The sequence below is a fragment of the Lithobates pipiens genome, unplaced genomic scaffold (genome assembly GCF_037356315.1).
Source record: "Lithobates pipiens isolate NorthernLeopardFrog02 unplaced genomic scaffold, aLitPip1_a1.2 Scaffold_22, whole genome shotgun sequence".
NCBI classification, from domain to species: Eukaryota; Metazoa; Chordata; class Amphibia; order Anura; family Ranidae; genus Lithobates; species Lithobates pipiens.
In genome coordinates this window covers 38,860,207-38,879,357 of record NW_027507784.1, presented here as the reverse complement: position 1 = coordinate 38,879,357, position 19,151 = coordinate 38,860,207, and the positions used below count along the sequence as shown (strand labels likewise).

The 19,151-nt window shown below is 45.0% G+C and overlaps 1 protein-coding gene across 2 annotated transcripts in view; it reads left to right on the top strand.

Annotated features, from left to right (window-relative positions):
- Positions 1 to 4,231, top strand: part of KIF22 (kinesin family member 22) — a 32,975-nt gene extending 28,744 nt beyond the window's left edge. For both annotated transcript variants that reach the window (XM_077447390.1, XM_077447389.1), the window contains exons 11-14: positions 1,590 to 1,651; positions 1,768 to 1,965; positions 2,977 to 3,036; positions 3,268 to 4,231. In XM_077447390.1, the coding sequence (XP_077303516.1) occupies positions 1,590 to 1,651; positions 1,768 to 1,965; positions 2,977 to 3,036; positions 3,268 to 3,297 (350 nt within the window). In that variant the 3' untranslated portion in view covers positions 3,298 to 4,231. The remainder of the gene's footprint in view (positions 1 to 1,589; positions 1,652 to 1,767; positions 1,966 to 2,976; positions 3,037 to 3,267) is intronic.
- Positions 4,232 to 19,151: the final 14,920 nt, after the last annotated feature.

Below are 19,151 nucleotides of genomic sequence, written 5' to 3'. Positions count from 1 at the left end.
ATATGACGCTGAGCACATGCGCTCAACTTTGGTCGACCATGGCGAGGCCTGTTCTGAGTGGGACAGGCCTCGTCTGTGCTGCAGCTCAGTTGCGGGGTCTTGGCAATCTTTTTATAGCCTAGGCCAGTGATGGCGAACCTTGGCACTCCAGATGTTTTGGAACTACATTTCCCATGATGCTCAACTACACTGCAGAGTGCATGAACATCATGGGAAATGTAGTTCCAAACATCTGTGGTGCCAAGGTTCACCATCACTGGCCTAGGCCATCTTTATGTGGAACAACAATCTTTTTTTTTTTTTTTTTTTTTTTCTCAGATCCTCAGTTTTTTATCATGGGGTGCCATGTTCGACTTCCAGTGACCAGTATGAGAGAGTGAGAAGGATAACAGCAAATTTCTCACCTGCTCACCAATCGCAGCTGAGGCACATGACACCAAGGGAAGATGGCTAATTTGTCCCAATTTGGACATTTTCACTTGGGAGTGTACTCACTTTTATTGCCAGCGGTTTGGACATTAATGGCTGTGTGTTGAGTTATTTTGAGGGGACAGCAAATTTACACTGTTATACAAGCTGTACACTCACTACTTTACATTGTAGCAAGGTGTCATTTCTTCAGTATCACATGATGTATAATATACGTGCAAAAAATGTGAGGGATGTATTCACTTTTGTGAGATTTTCTTTTTGTATGTGAACAGTAACTTGCTGGGATATGTTTCTTTTAACAGACTGGTTAGGTTGGAACAGGATTCAGGCCCACCACAGGTGGGGCACAGTGGCTGGGAAGTGTTCAATGCTATCAATCTTAATACAGGCATACCTCACTTTTAAGTACACAGTGGGGTTTATTTACTAAAGCTAGAAAGTGCAAAATCAGGCTCACTTCTGCATATTAACCAATGAGCTTCTAACCCCAGCTTGTTCAATTAAGCTTTGGTAATAAAACCTGGAAGCCTGATTTTGCACGATCTAGCTTTAGTAAATAAACCCCACTGTGTACTTAAAAGTGGGGTATGCCTGTATATTGGAGAGACTCCACCAATGGGGGAAGAATGTACTAAATGTGTACCCTGTGCTCTCTAGTGCAACCTTTCTTACCAGTTTTACCCCTGAAGAACATTTGAGTGGTTGTCGGGTCTTGAGGTCTTTGGGGGGGGGGGGGGGGGTTAACTTGCTGTAAACTGTTGTGGACTTTGATAAGAACTCTTACAGACAGCTGAAAAGCGTTTTTTTAGCACTTGTTGGCCTGAGAAGCAATGAAGGCATGTTCAGGTGGGAGGACAATTCACCACTGCTCAAGCAACCTGCTATCGGAACACTAGGATTTCATGGAGCTTTAGCAGAGAAGCTTCTCTAGTGAACTCCTCATATGAATATACTGTATGTAGCCTACCCCTTAAATGACTGCAGATTAGCACAAAGCTTTCCTTACTGGGGACCTTTGCAGGTGACTGTGGCCTGACTCAATCTAAAACAGGCGTTTGCTGTGCATTACATTTATCTTGCACTGAACTGAGAACACTTCGGTCTAATTCTTAATCTTTTTTTGCTTTTTCACTCACTGGTGTTGTCTCTTTCTTCAGGCGTTAACAACCAGTCAAATATCCAGGAGGAAGCGGTACCAGTTGTAAAGAAAACAAAACGGGTAGGTGGCATGCCATTGATGCTGAAAATGGTCTTTGCATTAAAAGCATGTAAATTCAGACATGTTTTTAGTGACTGGCTCATTCTCCTTCACATCATTAAATGTTTCCCTCACAGAAAACCTCCCCAGGTCAGGAAAACGAGCCTAGCTGGGAGGTGAACATGCGGTCGGACATCCTCCAGAGCGGCCGGGAAAAGATCCTCAATCTCCTCAACACTGGCTCCATAAAAGAGCTGAAGTCTCTGCAGAAGATTGGAGACAAAAAAGCCAAACTCATTGTGGGCTGGAGGGAGCTGAATGGCCCATTCAAAAAGGTGCGATGATGCTTTGCCATCTTGGTTATTTCACGAAGCAGAAGTTCACCGTGTACACTTGCTTTGGGTACACTTCAAGGCAGTTTGCTGTAGTGTCATTCATGTAGTTCATGGTCTATTACTTGAAGGCGATGCAAACCCTCTAGCAGATATATTAGTGGTCAGCCTACACAGATATGTCTGGTGGTTTAGCCCTCACATTTACCTTTCTCTATTTCCTCTGAGATCCCTGCACTGACTCCAACTCTGCATACCTGTTGTACTGTTTATGATAGGTCTCTATCTCCTCCATCTCTATCCTGGAACATGTAACAGGAGGCAGGAACACGCAACACTGGGTAGACTGTAAACAGAACCAGGACTTTTAGCAGGAGGATCTTGGGTTATACAGGAAATGGTCTCTGTTAACACTTAGGAAATACAGGAACTTAAGCAGACAGGTACAGGCATCATTCAGATATCCTCTTTTTTTTTATTGGCCAGTGATTCTCTGCCGTTCAGCTGCTTGATTGTTCTTACAGGCGGCGGGAGGGGGCGTTGTCCCCATGCGATCAACAAGCCGGAGAATGTATCTGCCACCGCCAAAAGTTAAGCATAGAGATTTCTGGTGACCAGGTGGTCCCCAGTAATCTCTATGACCTTCAGAGGCCCGAGCGCAATGTTACGACATCACATTTTGCTTCCCCTGCTGGCACTGTCATCTTCTCACTCCTCCCACTGCATCCATAGACTCAGCATAGGTGAGCCATGCCTCCACTTCCTCCTTACAGCAGTTTGACTGACGGCAGCAGGCGAATATTGCTCCACTGCCCTCAGCATGTACTAGAAAAGCAGTAATGGTGACGGCAGGCGTCAAGTGTTGGGGATGGTGGCTGGTGGGACAAGTAGTGGGGTGTATTTTAACTTGATTCAAGAATGCCGTAGGGTAAACCTTTTGACTTTTAGAACCACTTTAAGGTCATAAACTTCATGGCGCTTTTGATGACTTAAGTAGTTCTGTTCGCTTTACAGGTGGAAGATCTGTCGGATATGGAAGGGATGTCTGTCAAACTGGTCTGTTCATTTTTAAAGGTGAATTCATATTAACCCATCTTTCTAGATATACGGCTGATGCTTACCACAGATATGTTAAACTGAGTTCTGTCTGCATGCATTATCCAAATGTTGACTTTGCTCTGGGCTGCCTGGTAATGAGATGCCCTGATGGGCCATTTAACGAAATCGGGGTGCTTGGTGCTCCATTAATATTGACCCAAAACCATTCTAGTATACCTTTTTTAACACACTCTTGCAATTCAACAGGCCAACATCCTGAGCATAGGGGCCAGCTGAAGATCTGTAGCTACGGACCCTGCACTTGTCTGGAGCCTCTGATGTAATGGATTCTATGAAACCTTTTTACACCTACATGGGGCTCAGTCCACCCCTCCCCCCCCCCAGCTCAGCACAGGATTTAATGGAGGGGTTCATCCACAAAACAACTTTGCTCCAAGCTCTTGTCCCCTCGGTTTGTCAATCAAATGTCCTTATTGTGACTCTGTGCCCTGCTTCAGAGTTTTTGTGCTGATGGCAATGCGAAGAGACTTTTGGGAGGACTTTCTTTTTTTATCCTGTTTTCTTTTTTTTTTTTTTATTGTTATTATATTGAAGTTTTAAGTGTCACGATTGGTATTATCTGGAAATGTGTTTTCAACGTCAAAAGGCTTCTTTTGTTTTATCGAAACCACTCTTTTGTATATAAAATGTATTATATTTTAAGGGCTAAACAAAATTGGACCAATGTAGTTCACTGTTTACCAGCATTGGTTTTTATCCAGACAAATTAGTTAAATTACTTATACAATGTTCGTTTTTTTTGTCTGAATCATGAATCTTCACTTCAATACTCAAAATGTGATTGTCATTAGCAATGAAAATTATTCAAACCTTGCTAGAAGTCATCACACAACATGACACATGAGACCCTTTTTGCATCAAAATGAACTGATTACAGGCGTTCCAAATGGATTAAACATCTACAACTTGTCCAATAAATTGGTCTTCTGAAGGAAACTCTCAGCCCCAGTGACCATAGTAAGGCCGTTGTGGGATCTTTTGGCCTCATAAAAGGTCTGACAGAATGACTTGTCTACCCTAAAGACTCAAATGCAACATCTAGACCAGAATAGGGAGTGGAGATTTGGGACTTTACTATCCGTGGTCAGTCATTGCATGAGAGTTTGCTTGCCCATACTATGTATTAATAAAACATCTGTTTTTTTTTTTTAATTTAAGGATTTGTTGTCTTCAGTTATATTTTTTATTATTTATTATATTTGTGTGTGTATATATATGTGTGTGTGTGTGTGTGTGTATGTGTATGTATATGTGTATATGTATATGTGTATATGTGTATGTGTGTGTGTGTATATGTGTATATGTGTGTGTGTGTGTGTGTGTGTGTATATGTATGTATATATGTATATATATATATATATATATATATATATATATATATATATATATATATATATATATATATATATATATATATATATATGTATTTTTATTTTATTTTTTTAAAGTAATGGTATGAAAGCTATTAACATGACATATTTGGGTAATGCTGGGGTCTATAATATTGGGAGTGGATATTATCTGCACAGGATTGTCTCACATTAAGTGCTGGTTCCGATCTACACGGCTTAGACAGCAAATATCCTGTGTGACTTCATTGACAGAAGTCAATGCAAGTCATGAGGAACTCATGTAGTGCAAAAACCTTTTTTTTTTAAGTTTCTGCGACTTGAGTCGCACAGATTAGAGCATTTCCATTGCAGTTAAAGGTTTGCAACTTTCAACTCTTAAGTTGCATGACAAGTCTCGGCAGTGTGAACCGGTGTTCTGTCAATTTACTGCAGATCGTCAGATCATGCCTCTAATCTGCGCATGTGCAGCAGTGATGTCAACACTGCACATGCGCAGATTGTCAGTGGCATTATCTGACGATTGGCAAAGCATGGAGGCAGAATCTGAACATCAGATTTTTGCCTTGCTCTCTATGCATGCATGAGACTGCAGATTGTGGGATAATGCCTCAGGCGGTCTACACATGCGCAGTGTTGATGTCACAACAGCTGATTGGCAGATCAGCTGGAGTGGACATCAATACTGTGCATGCGCAGATAGTCTGAGCCATTATCCAACAAATTGAAATAATTAACACTAGCACTAATAGTTTTGTCTGCTGATGTTCTTTGCTTACTGTAGAGAAGCAGTGTATCCTATCAGTTTGCTTGATATCCTCCTGCGTTTCACTAGATCTCTAGCAGCTACAGTTTTGAGAATTCATAAACTGAACTCCTTGCACATAAAAAAATGCAAATTTTACACAAACCATACAAGTACAGTAGTATAATTGCCTGCATTTGATTAATCATCACCTATACAGTAGCACTAGGGGCTGGTAATCCAAGCTTGCCATGTGCCAGGTCTGTGTTGTGCTATAAAGAGCAAAGGCATTACCTCATCAGATTGTTGCTGCTCCTTCATTGTTCATTCACAGAGCAGAGAGGAGGCTGAACTGTGCTGCATGATGTATACTTTAAAAAATTTTATTTTCTACCAGTTTCTGGCTGTAACTTTGGTCAAAACCTCTCGCGCTATAACTTTTTATTTCCTGTAGAAGAACTGTTCCAAGGGATTTTACTCCAGGCTGTTCCCAAAGGGGGCATTTACCCTATCACTGACATCAAGGCTCTGAATGTTTTTCATTCAGTTCCAAATGGGATTCAGAAGAATGGCAATGGCCTCTTCACCAGGGAGACTTTATGGCATCTATAGACATCAAATATACTTATGTATAGAGGGGGTGTGGTTGACTGCACACAAGAGCACATGTGTAGCAGTGCTCCAGCGCGTCAACCAGTTAGACTTCTATCTACAGCCTTTGCAGGTTGTGAGCACTACCCCTCTGGTCATACTTCCCCCCCCTGCTCTAATCTGATATGACCAGGTAAAAGGACTGTTTGGGACTCGCTGAGCCTGTAATCCAAGATGCTAGTGCCCCTCAGATTCCACGTGTTATGCCGGAAGGGCAACGAGATGTGGTTTCTACACACTTGTTTAAGTTTGTTTCATCCCAGCACACAGGAATATCCACCTCCTGGAGACTCCTGGTGTCTCCATTGGATGACCCCCAGCCGAGACATGGCATCTGACAAGTGGGTTTGAATTGAGGGGGAAGAACCTGCACCACTGGGAGTGCTACTACCACGCTCTCTAAATTGCTTAGAGCACTTTGGGATTCTTTAATTTGTCCCCAAACTCAGTCAAGTTCAAGGAGTTCAGATAGACTTATTTCTTCTCCAGCATGATCTATAAAATGAGTGGGGATGCACATCAACCCCTGAATGTATAAGTGACCTGGAAGGCCGAGTACATCCTCTTGCCACAGCTATAAAAATAGTTATGCACAAAGCTGACACTAATATCCTGAATGCTTAAGAACTAGAGAACAGACTGTGACGTAACAGGTTGGTAGTCTTCCTGAGTGTGCTGATGGTACCAATCCCTTTTCAATTTGCTAATGGAGACATTTGGCAAGGAACATCTCTCAGTTGTATTTGCAGTTGAGCACATGGTGTTCCCACCCATCCTTTACCCCCAGGCAATCCTCCAAGACCTTTTGTTCGCCTCATTAATTAGAGACAAAGAGAGCATTCTGCGCAGAGCTGAAAAAAGTACCCTTCAATGGTACAAAGTCATGTTCTTTCCAGACTTCTTACCTGAAGTCAAAAAAATGCTGTGCCCAATTCCAACAGGTTAAGATGCACCTTAAGGCTGGGTTTATGCTGTTGCGGATTTCCCTGCATCCAATTCGCATGACAGGAGACTGACTGGCTCTCAATGGTTCGCACAGCTCCAAAAATTCAGGCCTGATTTGTCCCTGAAATGGAGAACGGACGCACCGGACCCCTGCTGTGAGCTGCGTCCGCACAGTGTGAACCCAGCCTCAAGGTCTACACCTATCCTACCAAGTGATATAGCGTTCAGGGATAAGAGGAATGCCTGGCGACAAGGTCCAGTTCTTTGACACCATGGGAACAGCCACAGACTGGATATACAGGCACAAACACAGGTAAAAAGAGGCCCTACTCTTTCCCATTCTCTACTTAAGGGGCTTAATCTAAACTTTTCTCCACCTCAGATGCAGGAAGCCCCTCTACAGACCATATCCACAATTTTTGCTCTGATGCCTCCTAAATTGGCTTGTGTGGTTCTTCGTTTCCCTTTCCACAACCCCCATTGTCCGAGTCGAGTCCTGACCCTACTTGGCCGCAACGGTCTCTTCAGAACTCCTAGTTTATGGATTCCCCACCACCTCCTGCGTAGAGCTGTATGTTTATGTTCGAAGGTCCTTAGATAATCCGCTCTATATACGGTTACTGACCTGTTTACTTACTGTTGAGGGTTGATTATTTATTATTTTTATTTTCAACCTCTTGGTTCTCCCTTTCCTTCTACTCCTATACAGTTTTACGTCCCTAACCAGCAGGCCCTTCTCAAATCTGAGTGCTATGCGTGGGGATCTTTTGGATTCTGCATGCGCCCTTCTTACAAACCCAGCAGTATGGGCCTTCTGGACTTTACATCATGGCGGGACAAATGGTTAAACTTGTCTCTTGGAACGTGATGGGTGTCAATGACAATCCTGTGTTTTGACTAGGTTTGTTCCTTGTCACCCTCCATACAGGAAGTGCATGCCTCTGCTGAAACTGTTTACCTTTTTGTAACGGAGGTACAAGCTTACCACTGTTTACTCATCCTATGCCCAATAGATATTCATGATTCATCGGGCACTGTTCTCCTGTGACTGGATAGGCATGGCAGGTACTTTTTTTTTTTTTTTTTTTTTTTTTTTTTTCCCCCCTCTTTCTTCCTACACTGTTAGATGTTTGATTTAGTTGTGTACTAGCACATGTTTGTCCCCTTACCTGAGGTCCTCTGACTGCTGCCCAGGTTGCTTAATTACTATATAGCACCCTCTAGCTGGCATAGATGGGTTTAGTTGTTAGACCCCTTTCACACTGGGTTGTTTTGCAGGCGCTATTGCGCTAAAAATAGTGCCTGCAAACTGACCTGAACCAGCCCCTGCTGTCTCCAGTGTGGATGCTCGAGGGCTTTCACACTGGAGCGGTGCGCTAGTAGGACAGTAAAAAAAAAAGTCCGGTTATCAGCATCTTTGGAGCAGTGAAGGAGCAGTGTGTTTATACCGCTTCTCCACCACTCCTGCCCATTGGAGTCCATGTTCTAGTGGGTGGAAGGTAGGAGGGGCTGTTAGTACTTGGTACATGTTCCCACTCCTGCAGCCGCCGCATCTGGTGACACCAAGTAGGGGATCTTCTCCCCCACCCCCCAGTCACACTGACAAGTCTGCAGGGTCCCTGCAATGCCCCCTGTGATATGCTGATTGTGGGTGCAATGTTTTCTGTGCTCCTAGTAAAACAACCAAAAAAAATATTATGTGCACTTTTTTTTTTTTCCTTTTTTTACCTGCACTATAATAGATATATATCTATGTTGTGTGTTTTTTGTTTTTTTAAAAAAATTAAAAAACTAAAGGTGAATTTATGCTTTTACGCTTAAGACTTTCTACCAAGATATTTACTCCTCTAGGGCCCATTTCAACCCTGCTGAATTACCGTTGTTCTTAGATGAAATCATCCTTGCCGAATTGTCAGCAGCTCAATTGCTGCTAGATTACCAATTTATACTCCATGAGTTGGAAGTAGCGGTGTCCAGTTTCCCTAATTCTAAGGTTCCCGGAATAGATGGCCATTCATTGGAAGTATATAAATGATATGGGAAAGTTCTGTTGCCAGCCCTTCTACTTACACATAATAAAGCATTCTCTGTTGGCAGAATTCTCTATGTACCAAGCTGTGATCAAGGCGATGCCTAAATACAAAGACCCACTACTTCCAGATTCTTACCATCCCATATCTTTACTCCCCACTGATATTAAAACTGATTTTAACCCAAAAGTGGAACTTCTGCTTATTTGCTCCCCCTCCTCATTTGCTGGGCCAATTTAAAAAAAGCTCAACACGTAGGGAACCGGCTCTGGAGACAAAAGGTTTCACTGTCACTTTCCCTTAGTGGAGATGGCGGTGGCAGCACCAGACAGCTGATCTGCAAATGGGGGCCAACATCATGGGCACCCTGGACAGGTAAGTGTCCATATATTAAAAGTCAGCAGCTACAGCATTTGTACCTGCTGACTTTTCTCCCCCCCCCCCCCCCCCCTCTTCCTCAAGCTGAACTCCTCTTTAAGATTCTGCCCAAAGTATTTGCAAATCGATTAAACAAGGTCATATCTAAAACTGTACTCCAATCAAACAGAATTTATGCCCAATCTCTCTACAGCAACCAGTGTTAGGTGAACATGCCTAAACATCCCAACAGACATCACTGGCAGCAGGGCCTTGCTAACACTGGGCACTGTCAAAGCCTTTGACAGTCTGTAGTGAGAGCATCTTTGGGCTATCTTTGTTCACCTTTTACAGAAAACTAGTTTTAAAGGTGTACTATACACCCTCCCTATCCCCGCCGTACTTACCTTCGAGGATGCTGTGCTGTCAGTGCCCCTGCAGCCAGTCTAGCAGGCTGGGAATTTGAAATCCAAACTCTTCTCTGTGCAGCACTTCACAGGACGGATCAGAGCAATGCTCTGTTCTGTTGGTCTCCCTCCCAAGTGAGCGGGTTCCTATCCTTTTTCCTTTCATGTATTTTGTGAGCTCAGACAGGGTTGTCCCTGTTGCTGCTCCTCTTTGCAATGGCAATCGATCCCCTTGCTAGTTTGCTACTCTGGTTGTCAGCAGTTACCTGGATTTTGTAATAGTTTACACCAGTGGTCATCAACGCCTGTCCTCCGGGCCCACTAACAGGCCAGGTTTGCAAGATAACTGAAATACATCAAAGGTGATATAATTTGCTGCTCAGTGATTGCAGTATTCTAGTCTGCATCTCCCCAAGGTAATACATAAAGCCTGGCCTGTTAGTGGGCCCTGAGGACAGGGTTGGTGTCCACTGATCTACACAAAAGATAAAGTCATGCTTTACGCTGGTGATGATCCTCTCTGATACCCACCTCTTACTCCCGTCAGCTCTGTCCCATGTTATCAGTTTGGCAAATTCTCAGAGCTATATATTAAATAGAAGTCTATGCTATTACCCCAGAACCCATTCCCTATACCACTAGTTCCAATGCTCTCGTACAAGAGTAGTTAACTCTATAAAATCCTGGGATGAAGTCATAACTACCACCTCTGCTATCCAGATTCTGGACAATAGCGTGGCATAATCCGCCCCTCTTAGTAGTAGGCTGTACTGACCTTTTTAAGGTCATTTGGATGCCCCAACTTTTATACTGAGTAGCTCCCCATGGCGGATTCCTCTTAAATATTTCAAGAAATTCAATGCTGTCTGTAGAGACTTAAAGTGGTTCTAAAGCCATAAGGTTTTTTTTATTTACCTTAATGCATTCTATGTGGGGAGTGGGGGGAAAGAACCCCCCCTCTTACATCATTCATTTTAAGGATCTCAACCTTTTGGGAGATCCTTATGAGTGCCAGTCTGTTGGGTTGGGGAGGAAACCTGGGCAAGCTGTTGGTGCATGGAACTTGGTTGTTGGAGGAATCTCAACCCCCGATAAACATTCTGGAGCTTTGGACAAGTTAGCTGTGTCTGCAGTGTTGGCTCATCATATTGTAGGGTCAGCTGATCTCGATTTACTCGGACAGCGCCACAGCGGTGGCATACATCATGCATTAGGATTAGAATGAAATAAGAAGGGTCTGTGGCAAGAGGACTAGAGTAGATCCTAGCCGGGGTAGAAATGTACATCCCAGCACTGACAATTGGCAGGTAGATTTCCTCTAAGGTGTTCCAAGATCTGTGTTGCAGGTGGGGGAGATGAGTGTTCACTTCCTGGCCTTCAGCTTAAACAAATTCGCACAGGTTTGTATCCAGGTACAGGATGCTTTAGCGCGGTGGTTGCCAAACTGTGGCCCTTTATTTGCTTTTATTCGGCCCTTGGGGCACCATTTCATCCACTGATACAAACAATAGGGCATAATTCCCGCCAATGAAGGGGCAACATGTATCCTAATGACACCAACAATGGGGCACAGTGTCTCCCAATGACACCTAAAATGTGGCACAATTTCTCCCAATGATTGGGTGCATTTCCTCCCACTGACAGGGCACAAATACTCCCAATGACACCAACAATGGGGCACAATTTCTCCCAATGTTTGGGCACAATTTCTCCCACTGACACCAATGATGGGGCACAATTACTCCCACTGAAACAAACAATGGGTCATTATTTTTTTCCTCCACTGATGTCAGGAACTTTTCTACTTCCAATGGCCACAGTCTGGCCCCCATTAAGTCTGAAGGACAGTATACTGACTCTTTGCTTAGAAAGTTTGGAGACCCCTCCTCTAGTGGAAACAGTAGATACATGGGCATTGAGAAAGACTGTATCTGCCTGTATTTCTTAATGCTGAGAAATACAGGCAGATACACCTACCCGTAGATTACGCCCCTTTCCGAAAGTCCCCCGCTGCCTGCTGGGAAACACACATATCCCAGAGGCAGCGGGTCCATCCTCATTGCGCAGCGTGACTCGCGCATGCGCAGTAGGGAACCGGGAAATGAAGCCGAAAGGCTCCACTTCCTGATTCCCATACCCAAGATGGCGGCGGCAGCACCCGAAAGACGATCGAGAGATCGGCTTTGGGTGCCGACATCGCAGGCGCGCTGGACAGGTAAGTGTCACTATTTTAAAAGTCAGCAGCTGCAGTATTTGTAGCTGCTGGCTTTAAAAAAAAAAAAAAAAAACGCAGACTCCTGACGGACTCCCGCTTTAAGAACTATCTTCAGTGTAGAGAGGAACAAGGAGCCCTCATCTAAACATTATCAAGTCTGTCTGGGATGACACGAAGAGAGAGAAGAATTTGAGGCCGCTGACATCCGCAGAAGATCTGCTTAGTTCTCCAAGACAACCTACCTGCTGAGTTCCTTCAAAAACTGTGTGTAAGTGTCCCTAGAAGAACTGATGCTGGTATGAAGGCAAAGGGCGGTTACACCAAATATTGATTTGGATTTCTCTTCTCTTCATTTACTTTCCATTTTGTTAATTGATAAAAAATAAATAAACTATTAACATTTCTATTTCTGAAAGCATTCTTCATTTACAGCATTTTTTCATACCTGCCTAAAACTTTTGCACAGTATTGTACATCAGTACATGGGTCTCAGATGGAATAACGTAAATATGTAGCAAAGTGATTAGCACGTCTGCCTAGCAGACTAGGGTCACCAATCCTCTACCTGTCTGGAGTTCGCATGTTCTCCCTGTACCTGCATGGGTTTCCTTCAGGTACTCCAGTTTCCTCGCACACTGCAAAAACATGCTGGCTCCTGTAGAAGGCTAGACCTATGCAGTTTTAGTGCATTTTGCAGCTTTGCACTACAATCCATTTCACATGGTTTCCTATGGCACACGATCTGTAGTGCAAATCTGCAAAAAGCGCTAAAAATGCATAGGTATGAATCCAGCCTTAATTGGCCCTAGTATGTGTTTGAATGACATTAGATTGTAAGCTCCTTGAGGGAAGGCACTGATGTGAATGTACAAATATATGTGTACAGCACTGCGTACATTAATAGCGCCATATGTGTACCTGTAATAAATAAAATATCCACACCTGGAATTCTTCTTTAAGGCCCCTTTCACGCGATAGGCCCACTTGGATCCGCCTGTCCATTTGAATCTGAGCAGGCCACCCATTGACTTGTATGGGCAGGTGGATGTCGGCGGAGATGTGTCTGCTGACACCCGCCTGCCATCTGATCCAACAAGATCGGATCAGATGAAAACGGACAGGTGGATCCCTTTTCATCCGATCTCCCCATAGAGGACAGCGGAGCTCTGACAGGTCCGTCCCTGCACGTGACCGAAGATGGACCGGTCATCAGCCTACTCAGCGGGGATCAACGCAACAATCTCACTGAGCTGGCAGGGTCCGCTGAGCAGATCCGCCCCATGTGAAAGGGGCCTAAGGCTTCCTGTGTACATCAATGAAAAGGATTCTGCAGTAAGCACAAGATTCATTATTTAACCAGTTCCCGACCAGCGCACGCCGATGTACGTCGGCAGAATGGCACGGGCAGGCAAATGGGCGTACCTGTACGTCCCTTTAAATTTGCCGCCCTGCCATCGGGAGCGCGCCGCCGACAGGGGGGATCCGCCTGTCCGTTCCCGTGAAAAGGGATCCGCCTGTCCGTTCCCCTTTAAGTCCATACCAGGTGGTGGGGCCAGCGACGTCTCCTTCGCGGGCCCCGCCTACCTGGAGACCCGCTCGAAATGAGCGGACTTTTCTCCGGGCGGGAAAAGTCCGCTCATTTCAAAAGTACAGCGGACTGGCACACACACGGCCGGATTGTCCGCCGAAACGCGAGTCCGGCGGGAAGATTGGAGTGCAAAACTACTTTCTAAGCTACACACGGGGGGATTGTCTGGCGGACTTCAGTTTGCCGGACTTTTCCACCCGCTTGTTTGATCGTGTGTGTACGCGGCATTAGTCTGTGCAGAACATCAGCTGAGTATTTGAAGTAGCACATGGTTTGTGGGTGCTGTTGATGGTACTATGGGCCTAAGATGATGATCCTGATCAGGGTATTGATCCTGAGGTGGGGCTAGGTATCAGACTTGCCGCCGTGCTTGAGGCTATTAGCGCGCAAGTTGATCAGGGGATGCCTATATGGATGCGGAAGGAGTTGTTGTATTCGGTTGCTGGCTGTTCCAGCTGCCTTTACTTAAGGTGAAGGTCTCCGCTCAGAAAAGAAGTCTGGCTGTGATCTGGAATAGTCGTCCTAGGATAGCGTGAAAAATTTAATGGAGGCCGGAGGTAGGGGTATGCTAACCTACGGTTGTTCCTGATTGTTCCAGAGGAAGGCGAAAAAACCCCTGACAGTAGCAGCCAAACGCACCAGTGGGGCAAAAATTCCTTCCTGACCCCCTTAGGCGGTCGGACGGAGTCCCTGGAACAATCACTGGGGGGGGGGGGGGAGGTGCGAGCTTACCTGGCTGCGGTGGTCCCCGTTAAACAGTCTGGTTCCGGTGAATCTGGCTTGCTGTCAGCCTGACGTTTCAGGAGAGCTGTCTGGTTGCCCCTTGCAGTGGGATCTTTAAAATGGTTGGAGGGAAGCTTCAGAATGGCAAAGATGTTTTTATTACAAATTATGTGAACAGACTGCAGTTCCTCTTAAAGCCCCTTCCTGCCCAGACCAAATTTCAGCTTTCAGTGCTGTCACTCTTTGAATGACAATTGCGCGGCCATGCTACAGTTTACCCAAATGACTTTGTTAGCATTTTTTTCACACAGATAGAGCTTTCTTTTGGTGATATTTAATTGCTGCTGGGTTTTTTATTTTTTGCTAGATAAAACAAAAACTTTTGGGGGAAAAAAAAAACAACAGTTTCATAGTTTGTTATAAAATTTTAAAAACTGTAATTTTTCTCCTTCACTGATGGACACTGATAGGCGGCACTATTGGGCACTGATGGGTGGTACTGAAGGACACTGATAGGTGGCACTGATGGGCACTGGTAGGTGACACTGATTATGAGACACTGATGGGCATTGATTTAGCAGCACTGGTGGGTACTGATAGGTGGCACAGTGGGCACTGACATGTGACACTGGTGGGCACAGAAAATGCAGCCGCGGCTTTCTGTGTGAGGGACAGATGTCCCTCTGACAGAAGCCGGTGATCGGCTTTTTTTTTCCCAGCGCGAGGGAAAAAAATACAGATTACCGAGCTTCCGTTTACATCACGTGATCAGGCGTCAACAGCTGATCAAGTGGTAGGGGGCCGGGATTGACCCCTTAGTCGGATCTGTGATCAGCCGAGTCTCATAGACTTGTGATCACAGAGCGCACCGCGCCTGACCTGCAGGGCCACGCAGACAGCGCTTGCTCGGGAGGACGTCCATGGACACCCTCCCGGCAATTAAGGCCCGTGCTGCAGCTGCCTTTCCACTATAGCGCGGGTGGCAAGTAGTTAAAGCGATTGTAAACCGTGGATGTTCAAAAACCTGCAAGGCGTTGGCATAATTTGCTAGTATGCATGGCATACTAGCACATTATGAAATACCTCTGAACTAAGCCCTCCAGGACTGTACTGTCAACGCTGAGAGGCCTGGCGCGTTCCCCCCCCCTTGTCTTTTTCCCAGGTTTGCAAGCTCCGGCTATGTGATTGGCCAGGTAAGGCAAGGTATGCCGGGCCTTCATAGCACATGCACCAGTGATGTCACCGGCACCATGCAGGGTGAATATCTCCTAAACTGTGCAAGTTGAAGATATGTTTATTCTACCTATGGGTAAGCCCTTATTATAGGCTTACCTGTAGGTAAAAATGACTAAGCGGGCTTTACTACCAAACTACTACCTTTTCTACTAAAGAATTACTACCTTAAGCATTACTACTTGGGCATTCAGCCTGCAATTACTTCTGGTCATAAAGGAGTTAAAGGCCTACAGAGGTTCTAACCTGTCCTAGTTCTCCCCCCCATGCCTGAAAATGTAAAAATAAAATGTAAATTAGGCTGGAGTTTGGTTGAATGGCTTCTCCGGTGTCTGGATGTCCGGCGGTGAGGAATAGGCAGGGATTCTGAGATAATATACTCTTCAGAAAAATCCATTGTAATCTGATTTCCTGTTCTCTTCCACAGTTCACAAAACTCCAAAGTGCTAAAAGAAATCGCTTCAGCTTGCCTGTAAACTAATAGCCGGTTTAACTTTGATCACCATATTACTGAGAAATTTCACATGAGGTGAGTCGCATCCGCTCAGCCTTGAATTAGCAGCGTGTTCATTCATTGACTATCCATATGTATCTTGGGGTTGTCAGGGGCCTGAACCTTCCTCCGCACTAATATATTACAGATTTCAAAGATGAAATTGTTACATCTACATTACCACCACTGTCCATCATCCACAGGCAAAATGTTTCTCACACTACTGGATTCTTTGTGTATTCTTTCTTATGAGGAATGCAGCAGACCGAGTGAGACTTCCTTGCTTGAGGAAAGGCGGTGGTGGGGGGATGTTGCTGCTGAACTTAGTTGTCTTGAAGTGGACCTAGCATCAAATATATTATGGAATATGTCCGTGTAAGCCCTTGTACACACGGTCGGACATTCTGACCACAAAATCCATCTGATTTTGTCCGAAACTAGTGTTGCATACACACAGTCGGACAAAACTGTCGGAAAATCCGATCGTTCAGAACGTGATGACGTTATTTAGTTACGATGGGACTACGTTCAGGCTAGTAGCCAATAGCTTTGGGCTCGTAATTTGATCTGAGCATGCGTGGCACATTGTCAGATCGGAGTTCTCCACAAATGATCGGACAAAGTCCGATCGGATCATGTCGGAAAATTTTATATCCAGCTCTCAAACTTTGTTGGTCGGACATTCCGACGGAAAAAGTCAGATGGAGCCCACACATGGTCGGATTTTCCGACAACATGGTCCGATCGGACATTTTCCGTCTGAATTTCCGACCGTGTGTACAGGGGCTAACACTTCCAGGTATGTGTGATCTCTCAAATAAATCACAGTACTCTCCCCGCCCCCCTGAAAATGCCTTCATCATCTTTTCTCTCCAGACGGACAGATCCATGTTTGCTCAGATATCACCCAGGGTCCCCATCTATTTCCTGGACTGAGAGATCACAAAAAAAATGTGGTCCTTGTTCATTTCTTGTGTAGCGCGCTACCTCTGCAGGAGCCACTGGTGACGACGGGTCCTCTGTTCTGCCACAACTTTCTTAACCACTTAAGCCCCGGACCATTTTGCAGGCCAAAGACCAGACCACTTTTTGCGATTCGGCACTGCGTCGCTTTAACTGACAATTGTGCGGTCGTGCGATGTGGCTCCCAAACAAAATTGATGTATTTTTTTCCCCACAAATAGAGCTTTCTTTTGGTGGTATTTGATCATCTCTGCGGTTTTTATTTTTTGCGCTATAAACAAAAAAGAGTGACAATTTTGAAAAAAATACAATATTTTTAACTTTTTGCTATAATAAATATCCCCCAAAAATATATAAAAAAAAATTTTTTTTTCCTCAGTTTAGGCCGATACGTATTCTTCTACATATTTTTCGTAAAAAAAAAAATCGCAATAAGCGTTTATTGATTGGTTTGCTCAAAAGTTATGTCATCTACAAAATAGGGGATAGATTTATGGCATTTTTATTAATATATATATATATATATATATATATATATATATATATATATATATATATATATATATATATATTTTTTTTTTTTTTTCACTAGTAATGGCGGCGATCAGCGATTTTTACAACATTATAGCGGACATGTCCGACAATTTTGACACATTTTTGGGACCATTGGCATTAATAGTAATCAGTGCGATTAAAATTGCATTGATTACTGTAAAAATGTCACTGGCAGTGAAGGGGTTAACACTATAGGGGAGGGGTTAATGTGTATCCTAGTTTGTGTGCTAACTGAAGGGGGGGGGGGAGGGGACTGTGCAGGGAAACTAACAGATCGCTGTTCATACTCTGTATGAACAGACGATCTGACAGTTCCCTGCTCAGAGAACCGGAAACTGTGTGTTTACACACACAGCTGCCAGTTCTCCGTGTGCCCCGATCGATTATGGGAGCCCGGCGGCGATCAAGACCACAGGACACTCGCATCGGCTTGGGGAGCGAACAGGGGCATGTGCGCCCCCTAGTGGTCGTTTGTTACCTTCATGGTTCAGGAGATATTTACAAAAAGCTGTGCGCCGATGTCTACGGCGCATGCGCACTTTAAAAAGGGCAGATCGTGCCGTTTCTAAAGGGAGTCATGCCGTGACTGGCGGCCCACGCGTACGTGACTCTGGGCAGTCACTGAGCCGAAGTTCGTGTTCCCACAAGGAAGAGGGGTGAAGATGGAAGCTCGCTGTTAGTGGGGACAGCGGTGACAACGCAGGCTTCGGTTTTAGGTAAGTGACACATAATGGGCTACTGCGGTGCATAGTAGTTCATTATGCTTTACCTTTGCAGGGAAATAAGAGCAAGTTTACTTCCTCTTTAAAGTGGACTTCCACCAGCAAAAAAAAAAAAAAAATGAAAGTCAGCAGCTACAAATACTGCACTTTTAAAATGACACTTACCTGTTCAGGGCGTCCGCGATGTCCTCACCCGAAGCCGACCCGTCCCTCAGCTCCGGGTGGAGGTGCCGACATCTTCAGTAAGGGAGTCAGGAAGTGAAGCCTTGCGGCTACACAGCCTGGTTCCCTACTGTGCATGCGCGAGTCACCCTGCGTGTCCTGACTGGTCCCTGCTGTCTTTTCGGACCTATGTGTCTCCCCAGAAGACAGCAGGGGAAGGATGGAGGAGGGGCCGGACATGCCGTAGATCGCCGTGGATTTTGTGGCAATCTTTCGCCAGAAGTGGGAGCAAATACCTGGATTGTACAGGTATCTACTCCCCCCCCTCCCCCCTGAAAGGTGCCAAATGTGACACCAGAGGAACAGGATAAGCAGAAGTTCCATTATTGGGTGCAACTCTGCTTTAACTGCTCAGTCCCCATGGACACACTTGCTCTTGAACTCAAAGCCATATACACCTGTGGAATTAAAGCAGTTGTAAAGGCAGGTTTTTTTTTTTATCTTAATGCATACTATGCATTAAAATCAGGACCGGTGCTACCACTAGGCAAACTAGGCAGCCGCCTAGGGTGCACTGCTGTCTAGGGCACACAGCCACTGGTGTTCCTACTCTCTTCTCTTTGCAGCAAACAACTAAGTCTCAGCATCAGCATTTGCCGCTCCGTTCGCACATAGTGTCAGAGGCGCAGCGGCACTGGAGGACTGTGTCTGTGTCCCGACTCCTGAATGGATGGAAGCAAGCAAACATTCATTGATGGGTGCTGGTGAAGCTGCATTTGATGGGCGCTTCATTAAAAAGGTGGGGTATACATGGGCAGGGCAAAGGGGGTGGAGTCAGGAGGGGGCGGCAAAATTAGGTTTTGCCTAGGGTGTCAAAAATCTTGCACCAGCCCTGATTAAGATTATAAAAACCTGTATGTAGCAGTCCCCCT